This window comes from Palaemon carinicauda, chromosome 33, assembly GCF_036898095.1.
Source record: "Palaemon carinicauda isolate YSFRI2023 chromosome 33, ASM3689809v2, whole genome shotgun sequence".
NCBI classification, from domain to species: Eukaryota; Metazoa; Arthropoda; class Malacostraca; order Decapoda; family Palaemonidae; genus Palaemon; species Palaemon carinicauda.
The window spans coordinates 5956770-5983459 of NC_090757.1; the positions used below are offsets into that span (position 1 = coordinate 5956770).

General features: G+C 45.2%; 1 protein-coding gene across 1 annotated transcript in view; it reads right to left on the reverse strand.

Annotated features, from left to right (window-relative positions):
- Positions 1-26690, reverse strand: part of LOC137626057 (protein fuzzy homolog) — an 86355-nt gene that overhangs the window by 3276 nt on the left and 56389 nt on the right. Inside the window, exons 5-7 of the mRNA XM_068357140.1 lie at positions 10520-10717; positions 9741-9946; positions 8944-9124 (exon numbers count right to left, since the gene is read on the reverse strand). Of these exons, the coding sequence (XP_068213241.1) occupies positions 8944-9124; positions 9741-9946; positions 10520-10717 (585 nt within the window). The remainder of the gene's footprint in view (positions 1-8943; positions 9125-9740; positions 9947-10519; positions 10718-26690) is intronic.

The following is a 26690-nucleotide window of genomic DNA, read 5'->3' on the forward strand; positions in this document are numbered from 1 at the left end:
ATTTTTGACATTATCACTGATTTTAAAAGTTTCCATTTTCATCACTCCAATAGCCTTACCCCTAGTATGATATTATACAGAAAAGAAGAGCAAAGAAAAGTATATACTGTAGATTCCAAGATTTCACAAAATTAAGTCAGTCTTCATATCAGGAGGTGTTTCAAAGCTGTATTTGAGGCGAACCAACCCATGCTATGTGGAGTGAAGGATAGCACAGAAGCTCGACAACCAATGGGCACAGAGGTCTCATTATTTCCATCACGAAGGCCTATGGGAATAGCAGGCAAAGTCCTTGCACAGACACTCCTGAGAGAAACGGGGTGCCCTTTCTCTAATGAAGGGGTTCCAAGATTACATTACAAACAAAGCCAGAAAGCACAAAAGTAGTAGAGGATAGCACAGAAACTGCATAAAAGAAATAAGAATTAGTCAGTACAGCTCTAGTGTTGGCTGTAGGTAAGACCATGGGAATAACAGACAAAGTCCTTTCCACCTATTTAGTCTCAGGAAAACAAGACCACATAATACAGATTCAAGAAGCAGCTAAGAGTGAAATTGCGGTACTGAAGAATTTTGATAAATCAGTTACCATTTTTTTTACTAAGAACAGTTCATAAACTTCCTGTGAAGGGACAGGTTGAACCTCAGGGGTAATAGGGGAAATCAAGAAACTGAGGAGTGCAAAAGATGTGTGAGGATGAATGAAAGAGAAGTGGAGAGCCAAACCCAATATATCTCACATGCTAAATGAGCACCCTGCTATTTCAGCTACAATGCATACTGGGGAAATCTCATGAACAGTCATGAAACCATTTGGACAGCCCACAAAGTTCTTTTCTTTCAAAAATTAAACAATTCATCTATAAAAGATATTATCTTTTAAGAATTAGACTATTTACCAATGAAAAAGTTCTTTACTTTAAAGAATTAGACTATCTATGAATAAAATAGAATTAAGCTATTTACCCATAAAATAGCAGAGTAAAATCTTTACTTCCCTTAAATGCACCATAAGAAACGACCCAACTCCCTTCACCTACATATAAAATCTCTCATCAATTAGAAATAAAAAGTAAACAAACAAAATAGGTTAAATTCTTTTGAGTTCTCTCACAACTTGGCTCAAAGAAATTTTATGCATTTGTACAGTCTTAACGCAATATTTTAATGCATAATATCAAGATGGAAATTGCAATAGGATACGACATGACATAAAATTGACAAAACATCATTTAATTTAAAGTGCTGGGCACAAGTGAAAAAATAAAGACTAATTAGAATAGATCTATTGTAGAAAACATTTATTATACAGAAAAAAAAACTTGAAAGGTGGCTAATTCCAATACCCAATAATGCACAAATCTCTCTCCCCTTCTCTTTCACATGCATGCATGCATAAATTGAGATATCTTTGTATTCTCAAATTTTGACTGCATATTAAAAAGATATTCTGGTAATAAATTCTATTAATTTAGTTTAACTATATCTATTTAATGCTGATTTACAGTCAATTTACATTATTTGGCAATGATGTATGTGAACACTTTCATAGTAGTAACGCAGGCCTTTCTAATGTTACCACATGCTAGAGATACTACTTTCCCAGACAAAGTAAGTTTATATAATTCTTGGTCTCATTACCACTGGCTAGATATGCTACTTTGCCAGACAAAGTAAGTTTATATACTTCTTAGTCACTTTCTATAAAATAAATTTTTGATCTTTTAAAACATTCTCAGTGTATTTGCAAATTAAGTGTGGTTGCATCACTGCTAAAGCATGCTAGTTATATAATGATTTTTGTTTCCATAAAAAAAAATGAACACTTCTTAATATACCAACCTGTAAGATTAAATATTAGAACCTCTAAAAATTTCTTGGTTTATCTAAAATAACCTAAATCAATTACTCAAACATAAAGATCATACCATGTAGTTCCTCATGAGAAAAAATTCTAGTCTTCATGGAACCCATGGAACCCAAATTTAATCAAATATTTCCTCAATGACCAAAGCTTATTTCGATATTTGCATTTACCAAAATTCCTATTTTTTCATAAATAACATTCCTTCCACTGAACTTGAAAGTTCTATTTTGAAAAATGATATTTTAATTATAAAATAAATTTTTGAATATACTTACCCGGTGAATATATAATAGCTGCAACTCTGCGGCTCGACAGAAAACACACTCAAAAAACTCGCGAGCAATCGCTATGAAGGTTGCGGGTGTGCCCACCAGCGCCAACTGTCGGCCAGATACCACTCTTGCATGTAAACAAACCCTTCAATTCTTCTCGTCCCGCTGCGTCTCTATTGGGGAGGAAGGGAGGGTCTTTAATTTATATATTCACCGGGTAAGTATATTCAAAAATTTATTTTATAATTAAAATATCATTTCTAAATATTTAACTTAGCCGGTGAATATATAATAGCTGATTCACACCCAAGGCGGTGGGTAGAGGCCAGAGTTAATTAAGTTTACAGCGTATAAGCTAAGAGTTTTTTTGACAGTTATCAATACAGTATAACAAAACCAAAATATATAGGTACCTGGTAAGGAAGTTGACTTAGACGATTACTCTGCCTTGTAAGTCTGTCTTCCTCACGGAGCCCAGCGATCCTCTTAGGATGCTGAAAGACTCCCAGGAGCTGAAGTATCAAGGGCTGCAACCCATACAACAGGACCTCATCAAACCCCTAATCTGGGCGCTCTCAAGAAATGACTTTGACCACCCGCCAAATCAACCAGGATGCGAAAGGCTTCTTAGCCTTCCGAACAACACATAAAACAATATTAAAAACATTTCAAGAGACAGATTAAAAAGGATATTGGAATTAGGGAAGTGTAGTGGTAGAACCCTCACCCACTACTGCACTCGCTGCTACGAATGGACCCAGTGTGTAGCAGTCCTCGTAAAGAGTCTGGACATCTTTCAAGTAAAATGACGCGAACACTGACTTGCTTCTCCAAAAGGTCGCGTCCATGATACTTTGCAGAGATCTGTTTTGCTTGAAGGCCACGGAGGTTGCTATAGCTCTAATCTCGTGCGTCTTAACCTTAAGCAAAGATCGGTCTTCCTCACTCAAGTGGGAATGGGCTTCTCGTATTAAAAATCTGATAAAATATGACAAAGCATTCTTTGACATAGGTAAGGATGGTTTCTTAACCGAACACCATAACGCTTCAGATTTACCTCGTAAAGGCTTAGTACGAGCTAAATAGAACTTAAGAGCTCTAACGGGACATAATACTCTCTCTAGTTCGTTGCCTACGATCTCTGATAAGCTAGGAATATCAAAAGATTTAGGCCAAGGACGAGAAGGCAGTTCATTCTTGGCCAGGAAACCAAGTTGAAGAGAACAAGTGGCTTTTTCTGTCGAAAAACCGATGTTCTTGCTGAAGGCATGAAGCTCACTGACTCTTTTAGCCGAGGCCAAGCACACCAGGAAAAGAGTCTTAAGAGTGAGATCCTTCAGGGAGGCTGAATGTAAAGGCTCAAACCTGTCTGACATGAGGAACCTTAGGACCACGTCTAAGTTCCATCCAGGAGTAGCCAAACGACGTTCCTTAGAAGTCTCAAAAGACTTAAGGAGATCTTGTAGATCTTTATTGTTGGAAAGATCTAAGCCTCTATGCCGGAAGACCGAAGCCAACATGCTCCTGTAGCCCTTGATCGTGGAAGCTGACAGGGAGCGAACCCTTCTCAGGTATAAGAGAAAATCAGCGATTTGGGCTACAGAGGTACTGGACGAGGATACAGATACTGACTTGCACCAGTCTCGGAAGATTTCCCACTTCGATTGGTAAACGCTAATGGTAGAAGCTCTCCTCGCTCTTGCAATCGCACTGGCTGCCTCCTTCGAAAAGCCTCTAGCTCTAGAGAGTCTTTCGATAGTCTGAAGGCAGTCAGACGAAGAGCGTGGAGGCCTTGGTGTACCTTCTTTACGTGGGGCTGACGTAACAGGTCTACTCTTAGAGGAAGACTTCTTGGAAAGTCTACCAGCCATCGAAGTACCTCGGTGAACCATTCTCTCGCGGGCCAGAGGGGAGCAACTAACGTCAACCTTGTCCCTTCGTGAGAGGCGAATTTCTGCAGTACCTTGTTGACAATCTTGAATGGTGGGAATGCATATAGGTCTAGGTGAGACCAATCTAGGAGAAAAGCGTCTATATGTATTGCTGCTGGGTCTGGGACTGGAGAGCAATAGATTGGAAGCCTCTTGGTCATCGAGGTTGCAAAGAGGTCTATGGTGGGTTGACCCCAAGTCGCCCAAAGCCTCTTGCACACGTCCTTGTGGAGGGTCCATTCTGTAGGAATTACCTGACCCCTCCGACTGAGGCAATCTGCTAAGACGTTCAAGTCGCCCTGGATAAACCTCGTTAACAGGGAGATGCCTCGATCTCTTGACCAAATGAGCAGGTCCTTTGTGATCTCGTACAGTGTCAGGGAGTGGGTGCCTCCTTGCTTTGAAATGTGAGCCATGGCTGTGGTATTGTCCGAGTTGATCTCCACCACTTTGTTTCGAAGGAGACTCTCGAAGTTCATCAAGGCCAGGTGGACTGCCAAAAGCTCCTTGCCGTTGATGTGCATGCTCCTCTGACTTGAGGTCCACAGACCTGAGCATTCCCGACCGTCCAGGGTCGCACCCCAACCCAAATCCGATGCGTCTGAGAATAGAACGTGGTTTGGTTTCTGAACTGCTAGGGGAAGTCCCTCTCTTAGACTGATATTGTCTTTCCACCAATTCAGGCATGCATTTACCGTTTCGGAAATCGGGATTGAGACCGCCTCTAGCGTCTTGTCATTTTTCCAGTGAAAAGCTAGATGGAACTGGAGAGGTCGGAGGTGTAGCCTTCCTAGCGAGACAAACTGCTCCAGGGATGATAGAGTTCCTACTAGACTCATCCAATTCCTGACTGAGCAACGTTCTCTCTTCAACATCCTTTGGATTACGAGCAGGGCTTGATCTATTCGGGGGGTAGACGGAAAAGCCCGAAAAACTGGACTGCGAATCTCCATCCCTAAATACAGTATAATTTGGGATGGAATCAGCTGTGACTTTTCCATGTTGACCAAAAGTCCCAATTCCTTGGTCAGATCCAATGTCCAATTGAGATCCTTCAGACAGCGATGACTGGACGAGGCTCTGAGAAGCCAGTCGTCCAAGTAAAGGGAGGCTCGGATTCCCGATAAATGGAGGAATTTTGCCACATTCCTCATAAGCCTCGTAAACACGAGAGGAGCAGGACTTAGGCCAAAGCACAGGGCCCGAAACTGGTACACCACATTGTCGAAAACAAACCTCAGAAAAGGTTGGGAATCTGAGTGAATGGGGATGTGGAAGTATGCGTCTCTTAGGTCGAGAGAGACCATCCAGTCTCCCTTTCTGACCGCTGCTAAGACTGATTTCGTGGTCTCCATGGTGAACTTTGTCTTCGTGACAAAGACGTTCAGAGCACTGACGTCTAGCACCGGTCTCCAACCTCCTGTCTTCTTCGGTACTAGGAAGAGACGGTTGTAAAACCCCGGTGATTGAAGGTCCGAGACTTTGACCACCGCTCCCTTCTCTAGCAAAAGAGACACTTCTAGTTTCAGGGCTTGTCTCTTTGATTCCTCTCGTTAATTGGGAGAGAGATCGATGGGGGAAGTCGCTAGAGGAGGTTTGTGTACAAATGGAATTTTGTACCCCTCTCTGAGCAACCTCACAGACTGTTGGTCTGCGCCTCTCTTCTCCCAGGCTCGCCAGAAGTTCTTGAGTCTGGCACCTACTGCTGTCTGAAGCTGCGGGCAGTCAGACTCTGCCACGTGAGGACTTGGCTCCTTTCCTCTTTCCTCTCTTTCCTTCGGCACGAGTACTTCCCCTGCTGGGAGCTCTGCCACGAAAGGGCGGAATAAACCTGGACGCTGGAGTGTCTATCCTTGGTCTAGCAGAAAAGGAAGTCGAAGGAGTCCCTTTGCGAGCAGAGGACGCTACCAAGTCATGGGTGTCCTTCTGCACGAGTGACAAAGCTATGTCCTTAACCAAAAGTTCAGGGAACAAAAACTTCGATAAGGGGGCAAAGAGTAGCTCAGATCTTTGACAGGGAGTAACTCCTGCCGACAGAAAAGAGCAAAGAGACTCTCGCTTCTTAAGGACTCCTGAAGTAAACGAGGAGGAGAGCTCATTGGATCCATCGCGGATGGCTTTATCCATGCAGGACATAATGAGTAAGGAGACATCTCTATCAGCCGATGAGATTTTCCTACTTAAGGCTCCCAAACACCAGTCAAGGAAGTTGAAAACTTCAAAAGCTCTAAAAATGCCTTTCAGTAGATGGTCAAGGTCCGAGGATGACCAACTAATCTTCGAGCGTCTCATGGCTAGGCGGCGGGGAGAGTCTACAAGGCTTGAGAAGTCGCCCTGGGCAGAGGCAGGGACTCTCAAGCCGAGAACTTCTCCCGTGGCATACCAGACGCTCGATCTAGACGAGAGTTTAGATGGGGGGAAGGCAAAGGCCGTCTTCCCTAAACACCTCTTGGTTTCCAACCAATCGCCTAAAAGCCGTAAAGCTCTCTTGGACGAGCGAGAGAGTACAAGTTTTGTAAAGGCTGGCATGTCAGCAGGTACGCCTAAAACAAACTCAGACGGCGGCGAACGAGGAGCCACAGAGACAAAGTGTTCGGGAAACAACTCTTTAAAAATGAGCATGACTTTCTTAAAGTCCATAGATGGCGGAACTGCTCTTGGTTCATCAATATCTGAAGGATGATCCTCAGGCTGAGGGTCAGCAACGTCCTCATCCGAAAGTTCCTCATCTGACAACTGATGAGAAACAAGCAAAGGGGTTGGCAATGCTTGACACGCAGCGTCCACCAGCACTGGTGCATAAGTGGCGGACCAGGACGCAGCGTCCTGTAACTGCTTGACAGTCTGGGAACTGTCAACAACAACAGGTGCGTGAGGACGCACAGTGTCCACCCGAGACTGCTTAGACCGCCTAGTCTGAGCAGTCAAAACAACTCTAGGTTGCGGAAGTTGACGCTCAGCGTCAAAACAAGTCAACTCCGATGGTTGGCGAACGTCCTGAACGTCACCAGGCGCATCAGCAAGTTGCCTAACGTCCAAATGCGGCTGAAAATCCACACGAGATCGCATCGAGTGTGGTTCTACCCCAACTGCTTGACGTGACTTGGCTACACCAGCGTCAACAGGACACACAAATGAACGTTTGGGTGGCTGAAGGCCAGGATCTCGATGAGATAAACGGCTAGGCTCAACGGAAACCTTATCGGCATTGTAGTCTTCCATAAGGGACGCAAGCTTAGACTGCATGTCCTGCAGTATAACCCATTTTGGGTCCATGGGAATGGGTGCGGTAACCGACGGGGTTACCGTCTGAGACGGCACAACTTTGCCTTGCTTAGGCAGCGAGCAGTCATCCGATGACTGCAACGGGTCCGAACTGTCCCAATGACTACATCCAGGACGTTGGACCTGTCCTGAAGGGACCGACTTCCGTTTAAGAGGCCTAGAAACCTTGCTCCACGGTTTCTTGCGTGAAAAGCCTTCGGAAGACGAGGAAAAAATGGGCTCTCTCGTCTTATGGTAGGGGCGATCTTGGTGAGATACGCCTGATACCATAGAGGGAACGTCTGTTCGCTGATCAAGGCCTCTCGAACCCATAAGTCGTACGACATTACTTCTCCCCTGGGCTTGGGAGCTTGCAAGAGGTCCCGGACTAGGTGAACGACAGGCACGAACAGACGAACCCTCGGTCGCAACACTGTTCACAACACTTTGCGCACTAATCACTTTCCCACTTTCCGCCGTGGCACTATGACACTTAAGTTCCTTCACGTCAGCCATGAGTTGATTACGATTAGTTGCTAACGCTTCAACTCTTTCCCCCAAGGCATGAATAGCACGTAACATGTCTTGCATAGACGGTTCCTGAGTGCTAGAAGGGGGGTTAGGAACAACCACTACAGGGGAAGGATTAGGTTCAGGGGCATGTGGAGAGGAAAAATCTACAGACCTAGATGAACTCCTCCTTACCCTATCTCTCTCTAGTCTACGTGCATATTTATCGTATTCGAGCCAATCGAATTCCGAAAGGCCCACGCATTCCTCACACCGATCTCCCAATTGACAGGTTTTACCCCGACAATTGGAACAAACAGTATGTGGGTCGAGAGAAGCATTTGGAAGACGCCTATTACAGTCCCTAGCATTACACTTTCGAAATCTAGGTACTTGAGAAGGGTCAGCCATTTTGAATTAGTCAAAGAAAATTCCAAAAACAATCCAAGTCATCAACAAATAATCTGATTCAATAAAGAGTTCAAGAGTTTATGTTGAGGAAAAACACCTGCACTGCGAAAGCTCAAACCAAAATGAAGTACTTCACCAAATATGTTGAGAAAACTCCAGGTTCTACAGCGAGTATGAATACGTCTTGTCGTCAACGTCGACAGAGAAGAATTGAAGGGTTTGTTTACATGCAAGAGTGGTATCTGGCCGACAGTTGGCGCTGGTGGGCACACCCGCAACCTTCATAGCGATCGCTCGCGAGTTTTTTGAGTGTGTTTTCTGTCGAGCCGCAGAGTTGCAGCTATTATATATTCACCGGCTAAGTTAAATATTTAAAAACAAAATCTTAGTCATAACATAAACTCATTTTTATCAACAAATTTTCATAGTTCCTCGTGACCAAACTTCTAATCCTCACTGACCTGAGTTTACTTGAATATTCCCTCATGGACCTCTGTTTACTTGAATATTCTTTTACCCATTTACCTAAATTCCTTTTTTTCACAAATAAATTTTTTTTTAATAAAATCTTTGTTTATTTTAAAACTCCAAACTTTATGATTTATAACTGAACTAGAACTACTGGGCAACGACTCAAGTTATTTGGATACAAGATGTTTATCTTTTCTAAAAATTAAGGCATACATACCCCTGCTGGTATGTCATCTGGTGGCATCGCTGGAGGTTGTAGCAAAGGACCAACAAGACTCCTGTAGACTGACCGCAAAGCAGTAACTTTTTTTGTAATACTCAATGGCCTATTTCTTGACTCTTCATTCAAATGAACACAACTGACACACCTTTTATTATCATAATTGACTAGAAGTAGTCTGGAAAAAAAAATTTCCATCATAAAAGAACATAAAATATGTAAATTTACAATATCTAATTTGTAGTTTACAAATTTTACACTTGCCAATATCTTATTTTATTCCAAATAATTAATTTTTGAGTTGATTGTATATTCTGGTTTCATATACAATATTCTGATATTTCAAATAATTTATAAATATCTATTTCCTAATTTCAAATTATATTTCACTGAAATAAAATCAAGCGTATCTTCACCAAAACAATAATAAACAATAATATTTAAAAATCAGAATATAAGTGATACAAACATCAAATAATTTTTCATATGTAAAATGTCCTCCAGAGTCAGAATACAAGTGCTTTGAACAAAATATTTTCTCATATACACAACGCTCTCCAGAGTTAATATAATTCATAGCTCCTACTGAAGCATGAGTTTACAACTTTCAAGCTTTTCTAGCTTTTTCATGAGGCTAACATATGAGCAATTTAGCTCTGGAACTGTTAACGTCTTTTAAAATTTGAAGATACTCTACTGTATAGTACTGTACTGTAGAAAGAAATGACAAATAAACTATCAATTACCAGAACTTTCAAAGTGCAATAGCAACAGATAGAAAGTGTTTTATTTACCCAATAACTGCATTATCCAACTGGGAGAGTATATGTGGTGTGATATTCCATGGTATTAATGTTGATATGCTTTCAATAATTTGGTATGACGGAGCCCAAAAAGTTGATGCTGATCTCATCATTTCATTCAAGGTTGGAGTTGGCCCACATAATGTAAGAATAGAGAGGTTTACAGTTAATCGTACCACTAGCATTCTAAAAGGCACCTGAAAAGAACGAAAAAACCTAATAAATGGGGTGATACCTCCAATACAAATATCATCTAAACTAATAACTAAATAAAGGAAACCCTAAAAGAGTCTGCCCTTCTTACCCATAGGCATTAAGTTACAGCTATTGCAAATGACAAGAAACTAGAAACTAGTTTAGAAAATGTATATTGAAGCAATAACCAAGGAGTTTAACTAACAAGGCCTTATATAAAACCTTGTTGAATATCTTAGAAATATCCAGAGATATTACATAAAACTCCTTCACAAGAAGCAGCTCAAAAGTTGAAAAAAAATGTCAAGAAATAACTTTGAAAGCAAGATATGGATACATGACATCAATATGTTTGGTGAAATAGATAATGACCTACCTCAACTGTTTTATATATCTTTTTCTTTACTTCATTTAAAATCAAGATATTTCAGATGAAATTTTAAATTTCCTATTAAACTCTCATATGTAAAATATTCCAAAGTCAAAGCAAGAATATGATCCAAACCCAACTAAATAAATATTCCCGGAAAATATATTTTCACTTAAAAGAATTGGATCGTTTTGAAAAGACTTACATTCGGACTTTTATTTGGGAGATATATTGGCATGTCTCTTGCTACTGTGCAAAGATTTGTAGCTACCAGAAGTGGCAATAAGACTAGTTCAATGTGGGATAAAGACCAGAAATTCTTGGTTCCACATAAAATTCTTCCTTGTAATAAAATGCACCCATATGTAGAATCTGCTGCCTCGCAAAACTTGTCTAACTCTGACTGAAAAGTAAAAAATATATCAAGTTAATACAAATTTCATAATAATGTATACCAAACAACATATTTACAATGAGAGATATCTACAGTGGACAGAATAATTTTGTTTTTATTCATGCTCCAATGTCTTGCTAGAGGTAGAGAAATGTCAAACATTACCAAATAATTCCAACTTTACTTGTTACAAAGTTCTATTCCTTTACCTCATTTATCTGCAAAACAGAAGTCTTGAACAATTAAAGCAGTTGTGCACAGGAATATTTTCAAGTGTTAACAAATTAAAAGCTTGTATTCTGAATAAAACATGAATATAAAATCCTTATATGAATTAAAATGACAAGATTCAGGCAGTGGGATACCCTCTAAATGATGCACTGAAGAGAAGACAGAAGATGGCAGAACAACAGATGCCAGAACAGCAGCCTTGGTTTATGAAACAGGTATAGTCAATGCCACAACTAAGGTAAAGAAATGGCCAAAATTTAAAAGACAGGAACAAACAAGATCCAGTCACTGTCACCAAAGGGCAAAGATTGCAAAGTTAAAGATAATATGGGATTGGCAGCCATCGCAAACCTTGCACAGATGAAGCCACAAGGATCATGGCCTCCAAACCCAAGATCAGTGCCTCAATTTAATACCCAACTGGATACTGTACATAATTTGGGCCGGGAGCAAAGACCACTTTCAATTAAACCTGATGTTTGAGGCATATAAATTTGCAACAAACAGGAGATTCTGCAAATGTGAAGGGATGGAAGTGGGTGATGCGGATGCTATAACATAAGTGCACTTGGACATTCAGAATAAAAGAACTGAAAAAAGATAAGGATAAAAATAAACTGAAATACTTCATATGCATATTACCAACAGTACAGTATGTGTGTTGATAAATTCAAGCTTTTCATAAGTTCCATTCTAAAATGAGCAAATATAAATTTGGAAGTACTGTACAGTAATTTGTATTTTTCCTAATGATACAAACCTGTAGCTATTTATAGGGAATAATATCACAAATTTTAAGTAATTTGTATTTTTCCTAACAATACTTACCTCGAACTACTTTCTTAGGAGTATCTGGGATCTCCTCCCAACCGACCAGAGTTTTGTGTAGTTTACCCCTAGTCCCTTTTTCTATGAGGGGCAACCTCAGGTGGAGTGGAACATGCCCTGAGGCTATCACCCAGGTCAGAGAGCATGCTTGCTCAGGTCTCGATCTCCAGTAAGTTCTTGATAGCTTAGGTATCTATGAAGTCCAGCAAGGCACTCGGGGTAGGATGGGCGGGCCATTACCCGAAAGTAGTTTGAGGTAAGTATTGTTAGGAACAATACAAATTACTTAAAATTTGTGATTTGTTCCAACACAGAATACTTACCTCGAACTACTTTCTTAGGAGACTTATACCTTAGGAGGTGGGAGTGTCCTTCAGGACCTAGAGACCGTGACGAGAATAGAAGAGGAACCTAGGTAGGAGACTAGGTTCTGCTGACCTCAAAGAAAACACGAGAAAAAAGGGAAAACTACGCAAAAAACCATCTTAGTGTCTATGTAACTCACTTCAGCAAGAATCCTAGGAGACATGTCCTTCCAATGATAGTGTATCCCATGGCAGTTTCAGGGGGCTAACCGAGCCATTTCCGGTAAGGGAATAGGGGAAGGAAGAACAAGGGGCTCAGGAAGGAACCTGTGTCTCTTGGACTAGCTACCCGCAGTTACCACTGGGGCTACACCCTTAAACCATTTGGAGCGCGGAAATGACGGGACCGCGCGAGAACCCGCCCAGGGACTTTCTCGAGTAGTCCTTCAAGCAGTGAGCCGTAAAGGTCGACTGGTTAGACCAAGTACCTGCCCGCAGGCTTTGGCCCACTGCCATGTTCTTCTCAAATGCCAAAGAAGCATTTAGACTCCTAATGCTATGGGGTCTGGGCTTTCCTGGAAAGGGGACCCCTGCACTACTGTAGGGCCTGACGATCACTTGCCTTATCCAGAAGAAGAAAGTGTTCTTGGAGACTGGCTCCTTCACAGTCCTGAGGAAAATGAACAGACTCTTGATCTTGGGATGAAGTCTAGCTGTCCTTTCTAAATAATGGCATACTGCAAGTCCCTCGGGTTGTCCGAGCGAGGAAAAGCTGGCACTGGGAACAATTCCATTTTAAGGTCCCAAACAGCTGGATTCTGAGTCTTGGCTACGAAGGAGGGTAAGAATCTGAAAGTAGTATCTCGCCAGCCCTTCGAGTGTGAGATCTCGTACGACAGGCCAGGAATCTCACCTACTCTTTGCTGATGCCAGAGCTAAACAAAAGACTGCCTTGAGGGTGAGCTCCTTGTCTAGAATGTCTTTTAGAGGCTCAAAGGGAGGTTCCAAAATCAACTTCAAGTACCCTAGCCACATCCCCCTGGGGCACTCTAATGGCTTGGGGGAAAAACGACTGCTCGAAGCTCTTGAAGAGCGTCGAGATCTACCTGGAGGCATCCAGGCCTATGTCCTTCAGGAGGAAGACTTGGGATGGACATGCCCACTTCGTCCCTGAGATAGACCAGGAAGTCTGCTATCTCGTGAATGGAGGCCCCTAATGGCCTGATGTTCTTCGAGGAGCACCCCTTAGAAAAGGTATCCCACTACGCCTGGTACACCTCGACTGACGAACGCCTCAGGTACCCTGCCATCCTTGATGCTGGCCTCGACGGAAATCCTTCCCTTTTCAGGAGACGCTCGATAACCTCCACACGTGAAGGAGGGATCAAGGGTTTTCGTGGAACCTCTGGAAGTGAGGCTGCCGGAGAATGTCTGGTCTGTCTGGAAGTGTCCCAGGTGTAAGGCATGCCAGTTCCTTTAGATCCACTCCCTCTCTGGCCACCAGGGCGCTACCAAAGTCACCCACAGGTTGGCCGTCCGTCTCATTGGAAGGCATCCTCGAACGCTGCCGCTGGATCTGGCACAGGAAAACAAAAACACGGGGAGCTGTGCGTTTAGTCTCGTGGCGAAGAGGTCGAACACCGGGGAGCCCCACTTAAGGGAGAGGGTTTTGACCACTTCTGGGTGTAGGGACCACTCGGGCCCTACCACTCGACCCTTCCAGTTGAGGCCGTCGGCCAGGACGTTCCTCTTCCCCGGAGAAAACCTGGCTGAAAATTTAATTTGTTCCACTTCAGCCCATTCTAGGAACTCCATCGTGAGATTGCACCGTTCCTTCGACTTTAGTCCTCCTTGCTCTTTCACGTAGGCCACCACCGTGGCGTTGTCGCACCCCGGATCCCCGGAACTTCCCTAGGGTAGATGGACGATCCTCATCTCCAGCACGTATATGTGCAGGTTCGTCTCCACGACTTCCCATTTACCTTTTGCCATTTTGTCGAGAAGATGAGCACCCCATCTCTCCTTGGATACGCCAGTGAACAGGAGCATCTCCGGAGGGTCGGCAGAAAAGGGCATACCCTTGAGGGTGTTCGTTCCGATTGCTACCACCCCAGGACTTCCTTCATCTCTGGGGACACCAGGACTATCTAGTGCGGGGAGTCCTCTCAGTCTTTGCTAGACCTTGGCTCTCCTGGGTTGGCCCGACAGGAAGGGCCAGAGTATCTGTTTCAGGGTGTCCAGTTTCTCCGCGGAGGGGAAGGCCCTCGCCATCCGGGAGTCTAGAACCAACCCTAGGTAGGTCATCCTGGTGGAGGAAATCAGCCGGGACTTCTCCAGGTTGATGATGATACTCAAGACATTGCAGAACTGCAGGAGCTTCTCGTCTTGCTCCCTCAGTACTTCCTCTGGGACTGAAAGCAACAACCAGTCACCTAAGTACTGAATCTGGCGGACGTCCTGTTCGTACGCCCAGCCTGAAACTGTTGAGAAGACCTTCGTGAAGCCCTGAGGACTGTCGACAGTCTGAAGCATAGGGTTTTGAACTGCCATGTTTTGGTACTCCAATTTACCTTTAGGAACCTCCTGTTGGAGGGATGAACAGGGACCTGGAAGTAAACGGCTTTGAGGCCTATGGACCTCAGCAGTCCTCCTCCTTCAAGGTCGCTAAGACCAACTTCGGAGTGTCCACCTTGAAGGCCCTCGCCATCCGAGAGTCTAGAACCAACCCTAGGTAGGTCATCCTGGTGGAGGAAATCAGCCGGGACTTCTCCAGGTTGATGATGATACTCAAGACGTTGCAGAACTGCAGGAGCCTCTCGTCTTGCTCCCTCAGTACTTCCTCTGGGACTGAAAGCAACAACCAGTCACCTAAGTACTGAATCTGGCGGACGTCCTGTTCGTACGCCCAGCCTGAAACTGTTGAGAAGACCTTCGTGAAGCCCTGAGGACTGTCGATAGTCTGAAGCATAGGGTTTTGAACTGCCATGTTTTGGTACTCCAATTTACCTTTAGGAACCTCCTGTTGGAGGGATGAACAGGGACCTGGAAGTAAACGGCTTTGAGGCCTATGGACCTCAGCAGTCCTCCTCCTTCAAGGTCGCTAGGACCGACTTCGGAGTGTCCACCTTGAAGCCGGTGTTGTACACAAATTGTTGAGGGCTGAAAGGTCTCCAGACCCCTGTCGCCTTTTCCACCAGGAAGAGGCTGTTGTAGAACCCTGGACTCGGTTCTCGACTGGTTCTACTGCCCCTTTCGCCAGCATAGCTGAGCCTTCTTCCTGCAATACTGCTACTCTCCAGGGGTCTCTGGATGCCAACCACTCCGCCTGTTGATCTGGGATCCGAGGTGGAGGTCCGCTAGGAAGGGAAGCTTGTACCCCTCCTTTAGTACTGCTATGGTCCCCGGATCCGCTCCGTGGTCCCGCCATGCTTGCCAATATCGTTTGAGGCATCTCCCCCACCTGAGGCGCCAGCAGGAGTAGGGGGGGGGCCTCCCCTCCTAACTCCTTCGAGAGCCGCGGCCTGAACGCCCTCTCCTGGAGTCTGAGTAGGAGGGTCTGAAGGTTAACTGAGGAGTCGAAGCTCCCCTACAGGGGGCAAGGCAAGGGAAAGATTATGTGTGCCAACTTCTACATCCGACGGGCGGACGGAGCCGAAGAGGCACCGGGCAAAGGTGCGGGGCTCCCTCTCCCGCGGCCACCGAGGCAGGCACTGGAGAGGCAATATCCCCGTTCGACCCGCTCAGGGAAAAACCACTCTGCCTTCGTCACGGATGGAGCCGTCATGGTCCTACCCCCTCCCGGGGAAATCCGTGGGGTTTTAGAACCCTGCCATGTCAGAGGCCTCTTCTGATGCTTGGATGGGGTTGGCCGGGACAATGGCATGGCTGGCCCCATCATGGTTGGAGCCGCCGGAACGGAGGTATCCGTCATGGGTGCGTCAGCAGCCACCTCCAATGCTTGGATGGGGCTGGCCGGGACGATGGAGCGGCTATCTCCATCACGGATGAAGCCACTGGGACGGAGGTACCCGTCATAGGTCTACCCCTTCCCGGGGAGATCCGTGGGGTTTAAGTACCCTGCCATGTCAGCGGCCTCCTCCGATGCTTGGATGGGGCTGGCCGGGACAATGGCATGGCTGGCTCAATCATGGATGGAGCCGCCAGGACGGAGGTAGCCGTCATGGGAGTGTCAGCGGCCACCTCCAATGCTTGGATGGGGCTGACCAGGACGATGGCCCGGCTGGCTCTATCACGTATGGAGCCGCCGGGACGGAGGTAGCTGTCATGAGTGTGTCAGCGGCCACCTCCAATGCTTGGATGGGGTTGGCCAGGACGATGGCACGGATGGAGCCGCCGGGACGGAGGTAGCCGTCACGGGTGTGTCAGCGGCCACCTCCAATGCTTGGATGGGGCTGACCAAGATGATGGCATGGCTGGCTCCATCACGGATGGAGCCGTCGGGGCGAAGGGAGCCATCATGGGTGTGTCAGTGGCCACCTCCCATGCTTGGATCATGGGTCTACCCTTTCCCGGGGAATCCGTGGGGTGTGAGTACCCTGGCCTACCAGCGGTTGACCACGAAACCTGAATGGAGTAGTCGTGGTACCGGGTATGGATGCCATGCTGCCGGGTCGATCCAGCGGCTACTTCCGCTGGAAGGATGGAGCTCCTGCGGATATCCCTGGAGCCACGGGCTTCCCCGTGTTGGCTGGTTGGTTCCTTTGTTCAGGGCTGGCCATCGAAGGAACGGAGGCTGGGACAAGGCTGCCAGTCCGAAGAGGCGACTCTCTCCGCTGGGCGGGAGAAGTCGGAACCTTCGCGGGCTTATGCCTGTCGGAACGGGGGCCTCTGTCCTGGGTCCACTGCGCTTGTGCCGAGCTAGGTGGCCTTTGGAGGTCAGGACTCGACTGCCAGACCAAAGGGGCGACTCTCCGCTGGGCGGATGGAGCCGGACCCTTCGCGGACTTATGCCTGTCGACTGGCATCACCGTTGGAACGGGGGCCTCCGTCCTGGGTCCACTGCGCTCGTGCCGAGCTAGGTGGCCTTTGGAGGACTTATGCCGGTCTGCCAGAGCCTGCTGTAGGGTTGTCGGGGTTCACGTCGAAGGGCGGGCATCACCGTCGGCACGGGGACCTCCGTCCTGGGTCCACTGCGCTCGTGCCGAGCTAGGTGGCCTTTGGAGGTCAGGACCCGACTGCCAGGCCGAAGGGGCAACTCTCTCCGCAGTGCGGATGGAGCCGGACCCTTTGCAGACTTACACCTGTCGACTGGAACCTGCCATGATGAGGCCCTACGTCGGGTGCCGCTGCTGAGCTTCCTCAGCGCCCCGTCTTGGGAGGCTCCTTCTCGGCGACATCCTCGGCTGCAGAAGTGACTGAAAAACATGCCAAAGAGGCTGGAGAAGAATTAGGGACATTTTTCCCCCACATGGGGTCATCAGAGGAGACGTGGCCTGCTTGCACCAGGACTCCCGCCCCTCCCTCAAGCCCCTCACTCGTCTGGAACGACGCCACAACCCCACTATCCTGAAGATCAGACTCTTGGGGAAGGGCCGCGGCCCTCTTCCCCACAACGGACTTACCTCGTCCCCTACCCTGGGTAGGGGAGGGTAGTAGGGAAGCTCTGTCAGACGAGACGCCCGGCGAAACAAGGGGGGAAGGGGCGCTAGTCTTCTTAGGCGACCTCTTCGTTGCCTACTTCTTCTTGGTGCTATACTGCACCCACTCAGACTCCTGGGGAAGAGCAATGGGCACTTCCCCACAGCCGACTTACCTCGTCCCCTACTCTGGGTAGGGGAAGATGGCTGTATAAAGAATCTCCATTCGACGAGGCATCGGGAGAAGTAAGCGGCGAGGAGAGGCTCTCCTTTCTATGCGACCTCTTGGACGCATTCTTCTTCTTGGTGCCGAAGCGCACCCACTGCACCACGTTCCAGGACTCGCACTCCGGACACGTGGCTGTAGGAGAACATAAGCTGCCCCTACACCACGAACACAGAGGATAAGGGTAGGAAGGATGATTTATTGTTAATTTGTTCTCTTCAGCTATTTATTTCCTTATTTCATTTCCTCACTGGGCTATTCTTCCTTATTAAAGCCCCTGGGCTAAAGCATCTTGCTTTTCCAAATAGGGATGTAGCTAGGATAGTAATAATAATAATAATAATGTCCACGTGGGGACCTCAAAAGACAGAAAAAGGGGGGTTGGGGACACAGGGTCGCACTGGGTAAGAGAGAGCGCTGAGATGTTATCACGGCGTGACCAGAGAACTTACTGGAGATCGAGACCTGAGCAAGCATGCTCCCTGACCTGGGTGATAGCCTCAGGGCATGTTCCACTCCATCTGAGGTTATTCCTCATAGAAAACGGGACTAGGGGTAAACTACACAAAACTCTGGTCGGTTGGGAGGAGATCCCAGATACTCCTAAGAAAGTAGTTCGAGGTAAGTATTCTGTGTTGGAACAAACCCCTATATATAGCGTTGGTTTGTATTTAGTGACGGAATAAAATGTGAACTATTTAACAAAACGTTTGTTTTTTATTATGTCAACATATTTGTAACGTTCCTACTAAACGTTTCATCAAGTCAGGATATATTTGCAATACCGCTTTTTATTTCAGTTTTGTTCTATACAAATAGGCATGCATATTCTCAATAGTATTGGTGTGCATATTCTAACATTAAAGAGGAATCATAAAATAATATCTTCAAAAAACTATCAAGGGTTTGGTTGTGAAAATATAGTTCAAAGCAATGACAATAAAATACTGAGTATAAAAGTACTGTAATGGCAAAGGATCATCATTGAAAAAATTTGCATTGCATTACAAGAGAGTTTAGTTTATGTATACAATAATGTATGTATGAATTGCTAAAAACTACCAAATACTGCCATAATTAAAAATGAAAGTAGCTATATTTTTGTAAAACTTTTTGTATTAATATTCTTGAATTAACTGCAATCTAATATATTGATTACATGCAAAAATCTTATCAAAGTTCTTTCTTCTATACATATACAGTATCTGTACATGCTACATATTTTCATTAGTTGAGTCAGGGGAGTGGGAAGGAGTGCTAGATAGCTGATAAAAAAAAAAAGGGTTTTGACAAAGGAATAATCTATTTTTGGGGAGGTGCTATGATGTCGCCAAGGACTTTTCTGTAAAAGACTAGGACAAGGAATCCAATACGACATAAATAACAAAGAATTGTTTCCCCGCTTTAGAGTCAGTGTATCAATGTGCATAGCACTAACTAAACTTGTATTAAAGAGACCTTTGAATTCAGACACTACTCAACTCGACAATGATGAAAATCCTTTTATGGGTGATGTCATTCCATTATCACTGCATGGACAAAAGTACCAACGTTGCAATTGGAAACTATTATACTAGCATATCAGCTTGCGTCCAACCGCAATCATCTATTTCGTCATTCTAGGGAAAACAATATCGTCTAGTGAAGCAAGGAAAAGAAAGTTGAGTAACAGAAACCAGGATTTCCTCTAATTGCAAAACTGTATTAGTATTACATAATGTAAGTTTAAATCTCGAGCAAAAATGTTGAAAACTGAGTAACTAAGTGTTTTTAATTTTGATTTGTACAGCGTTTCTAGCCATTACCCCCAGCTTCTTATAAACATAGATGGGTTTTATTTGTTCACCCTTCCAGTGCTTTTTTATCTTTATCAAAATGTCTGAAAGCAATAGGAATGAATATACAGTCATGTATTGCATTTCTTGCAAGATTTTTCAAAGTACAGTATTTTCTTCTTTACAGACAACTGTAGGCTAAATGTTTTTGATAGGAGTTGAAAGTAGGAGAGGAACATTGCCAGCTGACAAATGAGAATGAATGACTGGTTACGTCAGACTAGTCTACTAGTAAAAAACGGATTTTGAAGCGAAGCGAAAAATCAATTTTTGGGTGAGATGGCCATGTCATCCTGATGGAAGGTTCCTATTGGTAGCTTTCTAAGGGATATTTGGCTACAGTGATATTCCCAGAGAATTGACCTTTAGGTCTCCAGAATTCTAACTCCTGGCGCGAATATCCTTAAAATTTCTCTTAAGGATATCGCATAAAATCAGGGGACGTATATCTGGATATGACACATGGCAATCTTCACCCCAAACAACGTTTTCATTTTTTGGGGGGAAGAGTGGCAAAAATAGAAGGGGAGCCGTTATCAAGTTTTCCCTTCCTCCCGTACTATTACGAGGCTCCAAGATGTCGCTCATTCCTTGTAGCATTGAGCATGGTGCTACAGATATAGTAGTTTCGAGAGGGATCTTGCCTAAGCCTTTTCTATGGAAAAGGAGGGCGGGTCCATCAGGACGACATGGCCATCTCACCCAAAAATAGATTTTTCGCTTCGCTTCAAAATCCGTTTCTTGGGCTGATGGAAGTGTACCTGAGAATTACTAGAAAGTACTGTATCTGTGGATTTGTATAAGGGCCTTCTAACCTTGGGAAAATTTTATATGGTCATACAGGCCATTAAGAAATATGACGATACCGTTATACGTCATTACCTCTAATCATGGAACAATGTTAGGGCTTCTTGATCCCTGCAGGGAAGTGTCGTGCTAGACAGTAAAAAGTGTCTCAAGGTTTGTATATTGTAGGAACAAATATAAGTATCACTCAGAATTATTTGTTTCATTTATTCCAGTAATATAAGGTTTACTTAAGAAATTAAGTAAAGAACTCTGGCTATCTTTTATTTTGCTACTTACAGGGCGAAATAGACGCAATTACGCTTTTAGTCCTTTATTTATTAACAAGTGTAAATAAAATCACAAATTTTAAGTAATTTGTATTTTTCCAAACAATACTTACCTCGAACTACTTTCTTAGTAGTATCTGGGATCTCCTCCCAACCGACCAGAGTTTTGTGTAGTTTACCCTATAGTCCCGTTTTCTATGAGGGGTAACCTCAGGTGGAGTGGAACCTGCCCTGAGGCTATCCTCCAGGTCAGAGAGCATGCTTGCTCAGGTCTCGATCTCCAGTAAGTTCTTGATAGCTTAGGTATCTATGAAGTCCAGCAAGGCACTAGGGGTAGGATGGGCGGGCCATTACCCGAAAGTAGTTCGAGGTAAGTATTGTTAGGAAAAATACAAATTACTTAAAAATGTTATTTTGATAATAAAATAAATTTTTGAATATACTTACCCGGTGATTATAATAGCTGCAACTCTGTTGCTCGACAGAAAAACTCTAAGTAAAAATTTGCCAGCGATCGCTACACAGGTAGGGGGTGTACTCAACAGCGCCATCTGTCGTTCAGATACCTAGTACTCATTGTAAACAAAGAACTCAATTTTCTCCTCGGTCCACTGTGTCTCTATTGGGGAGGAAGGGAGGGTCCTTTAATTTATAATCACCGAGTAAGTATATTCAAAAATTTATTTTATTATCAAAATAAAATTTTTCAATATTTAACTTAGTCGGTGATTATAATAGCTGATTCACACCCAGGGGGGTGGGTAGAGACCAGCAAAATATGTTTACATCGTATGAGCTAAGAATTTTTATTTCATTTTAGAAGTTATCAAAATAACTAAACAAAATAAATAGGTACCTGGTAAGGAAGTCGACTTGAACAATTACTCTGCCTTTTTAAGTACGTCTTCCTTACGGAGCCTCGCGATCCTCTTAGGATGCTGAGCGACCCCTAGGAGCTGAAGTATCAAGGGTTGCAACCCATACAACAGGACCTCATCAAAACCTCTAATCTAGGCACTTCTCAAGAAATGACTTTGACCACCCGCCAAATCAACTAGGATGCGAAAGGCTTCTTAGCCTTCCGGACAACCCAAAAACAACAATAAAAACATTTCAAGAGAAAGATTAAAAAGGTTATGGAATTAGGGAATTGTAGTGGTTGAGCCCTCACCCACTACTGCACTCGCTGCTACGAATGGTCCCAGAGTGTAGCAGTTCTCGTAAAGAGACTGGACATCCTTAAGATAAAAAGACGCGAACACTGACTTGCTTTTCCAATAGGTTGCGTCGATTATACTTCGCAGAGATCTATTTTGTTTAAAGGCCACGGAAGTTGCGACAGCTCTAACTTCGTGTGTCCTTACCTTCAGCAAAGCTTGGTCTTCCTCATTCAGATGGGAATGAGCTTCTCGTATTAACAGTCTGATAAAATAGGATAAAGCATTCTTTGACATAGACAAAGATGGTTTCTTAACTGAACACCATAAAGCTTCAGACGGGCCTCGTAAAGGTTTAGTTCGTTTTAAATAGAACTTAAGAGCTCTTACAGGGCATAAGACTCTTTCTAGTTCATTTCCAACCATACGATAAGCTTGGAATATCGAACGATTTTGGCCAAGGTCGAGAAGGCAGCTCGTTTTTGGCTAGAAAACCAAGTTGTAGAGAACATGTAGCCGTTTCAGATGAGAATCCGATGTTCTTGCTGAAGGCATGAATCTCACTGACTCTTTTAGCTGTGGCTAAGCATACCAGGAAAAGAGTCTTTAAGGTGAGATCTTTCAGAGAGGCTGATTGTAGCGGCTCGAACCTGTCTGACATAAGGAATCTTAGTACCACGTCTAAATTCCAACCAGGTGTAACCAAACGACGCTCCTTCGTGGTCTCAAAAGACTTAAGGAGGTCCTGTAGATCTTTATTGTTGGAAAGATCTAAGCCTCTGTGACGGAAGACTGATGCCAACATGCTTCTGTAACCCTTGATAGTGGGAGCTGAAAGAGATCGTTCTTTCCTCAGATATAAGAGGAAGTCAGCTCTTTGAGTTACAGAGGTACTAGTTGAGGATACGGATACTGACTTGCACCAGTTTCGGAAGATTTCCCACTTCGATTGGTAGACTCTAAGGGTGGATGTTCTCCTTGCTCTAGCAATCGCTCTGGCTGCCTCCTTCGAAAAGCCTCTAGCTCTCGAGAGTCTTTCGATAGTCTGAAGGCAGTCAGACGAAGAGCGTGGAGGCCTTGGTGTACCTTCTTTACGTGTGGCTGACGTAGAAGGTCCACCCTTAGGGGAAGTGTTCTGGGAACGTCTACTAGCCATCGAAGTACCTCGGTGAACCATTCTCTCGCGGGCCAGAGGGGAGCAACTAGCGTCAACCTTGTCCCTTCGTGAGAGGCGAACTTCTGCAGTACCTTGTTGACAATCTTGAACGGAGGGAATGCATATAGATCTAGATGTGACCAATCTAGGAGAAAGGCATCTATATGAACTGCTGCTGGGTCCGGGATTGGTGAGCAAAATATTGGGAGCCTCTTGGTCATCGAGGTTGCAAAGAGATCTATGGTTGGCTGGCCCCAGGTGGCCCAAAGTCTCTTGCATACATCCTTGTGGAGGGTCCATTCTGTTGGAATTATTTGTCCCTTCCGACTGAGACAATCTGCCATGACATTCAAGTTGCCTTGGATGAACCTCGTTACTAGTGATAAGTTTAGACCTTTTGACCAGGTGAGGAGGTCCCTTGCGATCTCGTACAAAGTCAGAGAGTAGGTCCCTCCTTGCTTGGAGATGTACGCCAAAGCCGTGGTGTTGTCCGAGTTCACCTCCACCACTTTGCCTTGAAGGAGAGACCTGAAGCTTTTCCAGGCCAGACGTACTGCCAGTAGCTCCTTGCAGTTGAAATGCATTGTCCTTTGACTCGAGTTCCATATTCCCGAGCATTCCCGACCGTCTAATGTCGCACCCCAGCCTACGTCCGATGCGTCCGAGAAGAGAACGTGATTGGGAGTCTGAACAGCCAGGGGAAGACCCTCTCTTAGGTTGATATTGTCCTTTCACCAAGTCAGACAAGACTTTATCTTTTCGGAAACTGGGATCGAGACCGCTTCTAGCGTCTTGTCCTTTTTCCAGTGAAAAGCTAGATGGTATTGAAGAGGACGGAGGTGTAGTCTTCCTAGTGACACAAATTGATCCACGGATGACAGTGTCCCTACCAGACTCATCCACAGCCTGACTGAGCAGCGTTCCTTCTTCAGCATCTTCTGGATGGATGGCAGGGCTGGGGGCTGATCGTTTTGTTGTTCAGCAACGTCCTCATCAGAGGGTTCCTCATCCGAAACTGATGAGGAAACGGCAACGGAGTGGGCAACGTCTGGCTCGCTGAATCCGGTCGCACTGGTGGATGCGTGACGGAGCCGGACGCAATATCATGGAACTGCTGCACAGTCTGTGAACTGTCAACAACCATGGGTGCGCGAGGAAGCACAGCGTCAACCCGAGACTGTCTAGACCGTCTGGGTTGTGCAGTCAATACCCTACCGGGTTGCTGAGGTTGACGCACTGTGTCAAAACAAGTCACCTCTGCTGGTTGTTGAACGTCCTGAACGTCAACAACCACCTCCGAGCGTCGCTTAACGTCAACGTGCGGCTGGCAACCCACACTGGGTCGCATCGGTGGAGGAACCACCTCAACTGGCAGACGCGAGTAGGTTACCTCAGCATCAACAGGGCGCACAACCGACCGGTTGGAAGGTTGTTGGCCAGAAGGTTCTTCTCCGCATTTAAGTCCTCTATCAAGGACGCAAGCTTGGACTGCATGTCTTGCAGCAAAGCCCATTTAGGGTCTACGGGAGCAGGTGTGGCAACAGACGGGGTTAGCGACTGAGGCGGAACCGTTTACCATCCCTGAAAGCCTTGTTATGCGTGACATAATAGTACAGCAAAACTTCAAAGGCTCGACAACAGCTGTGAAGTTGACCTGTAAACAACTTGGAGCGTCTTCTGGCTAGGCGCCAGGGAGAGTCTACCAGAATTGAGAAGTCTATCTGGGCAGAGGCATGAACTCCCAAGCTGAGAACTTCTCTCGTGTCATATCAGACTCTCGCTCTAAAAACCAGTTTAAAAGAAGGGAAAGCAAAGGCTGTATCCCCCAAACTCCTCCTGGTGAAAAACCAGTCGCCTAGCCAACGTAACGCTCTCTAGGAGAGCGAGAGAGCACTAGCTTAAAAACAACGGCTTCGAAGTAGCTAGGCCTAGTGTAAGCTCTGACGTTTAGGCGAACGAGGAGCAGCAGTTACAAAAAGATCCGGACGAAGATCCTTAAAAAAAATCATCATGATTTAATTAAAGTCCATAGGAGGCTAAGCAGCTTTAGGCTCCTCTCCATCTGACAGAGTCCTCAAGGGAATATCAGTAGGAGGGAGAACAGCAACTTCCTCATCTACAGGAACCTTGTCCGATAAAAGCTGAGTCTATCACTGGTGCATTAGTAGCGGACCAGAACGCAACGTCATGTAACTGCTTGACAGTCTGTGAACTGTCAACAACTGAACTGTCAACCACAACAGGTGCGTGAGGACGCACAGCGTCCACTCGAGACTGCTTTGACTGCCTAGACTGAGCAGTCAAAACAACTCTAGAATGAGGAGGTTGACGCACAGCGTCAAAACAAGTCAACTCCGATTGTTAGTGAACGTCTTGAACGTCAACAGGAGCATCAGCCAGTGGCCTAACGTCCAAATGCGGCTGAAAAACCACACGAGACCGCATCGAGTGTGGTTCTAAACAACCTGACTGGCGTGACTAAGCTACGCCAACGTCAACAGTAAGCACAAAGGAACGTTAGGTTGGCTGAAAGCCAGGATATCGATGAGATAAACGGCTAGACTCAACGGACTAATCGGCAGAATAGTCTTCCATAAGGGAGGCAAGCATATACTGCATGTTTTGCCATACAACCCCTTGAGGATCAACGGAAATGGTTGTGGTAATAGACGAGGGTAACGTCTGTGACCGCAACACTTTGCCTACAAAAAAAGACTCTCGGAGTCTGTGTTACGTTTTTGTTAGGCGGCGAGCAGTTATCCGATGACTACATAGGGTCAGAGCTGTCCTATTGGCTGTAACCAGGACGCTGGACCTGTCCTGAAAGGACTGACTTTCGCTTAAGGGCTTCGAAACCTTGTGACAGGTTTCTTATGCGAAAAGCCTACGGATGGCGAGGAGAAACAACGTCTCTCTCGTCTTATGGTAGGGGAGATCTTGGTAAGATACACCCGATACCATAGAGGGAAAACGTCTGTTCGTTGGTCAAGGCCTCTCGAACCCATAAGTCGTTTGACATTACTTCTCCCCTGGGCTTGGGAGCTTGCAAGAGGTCCCGGACTAGGTGAACGACAGGCACGAACAGACGAACCCTCGGACGCAACACTGTAACACTTTGCGCCTCGGACGCAACACTGTAACACTTTGCGCATATCACTTTATCATTTCGATTTTCTGTTTTGCACTAATTTCTACCTGAAACACGCAATTCTACCCTTCATTAAAAGGTAGTAATTGCGAAATTAGTCGTATAATGCAAGCTCATAATACCAGCAAAAAACAGAAAACATATTTTAAGATAAAAAGAAAAATCAGTGGCTGGGAAAGAGACTAAACACTAGTTCATATAACTACGTTTTCAATCTCTCACCGCACATAGCCTGGGGACGAGAATAAAAACCTAAAAACGTTTTATCCTTCCTCCCCGTACAGCGACTAGGGACGTGAGTAACACGAGAACAACGTTACCCGCTTGAACGGAACGTTTTCTCTCCTCTCTCTCCCTCTGTCTCTATCTCTCTCTCTCTCTTTCTCTCTTGATTTCGCACCTAAGAGAAGAGCCCAATTATAT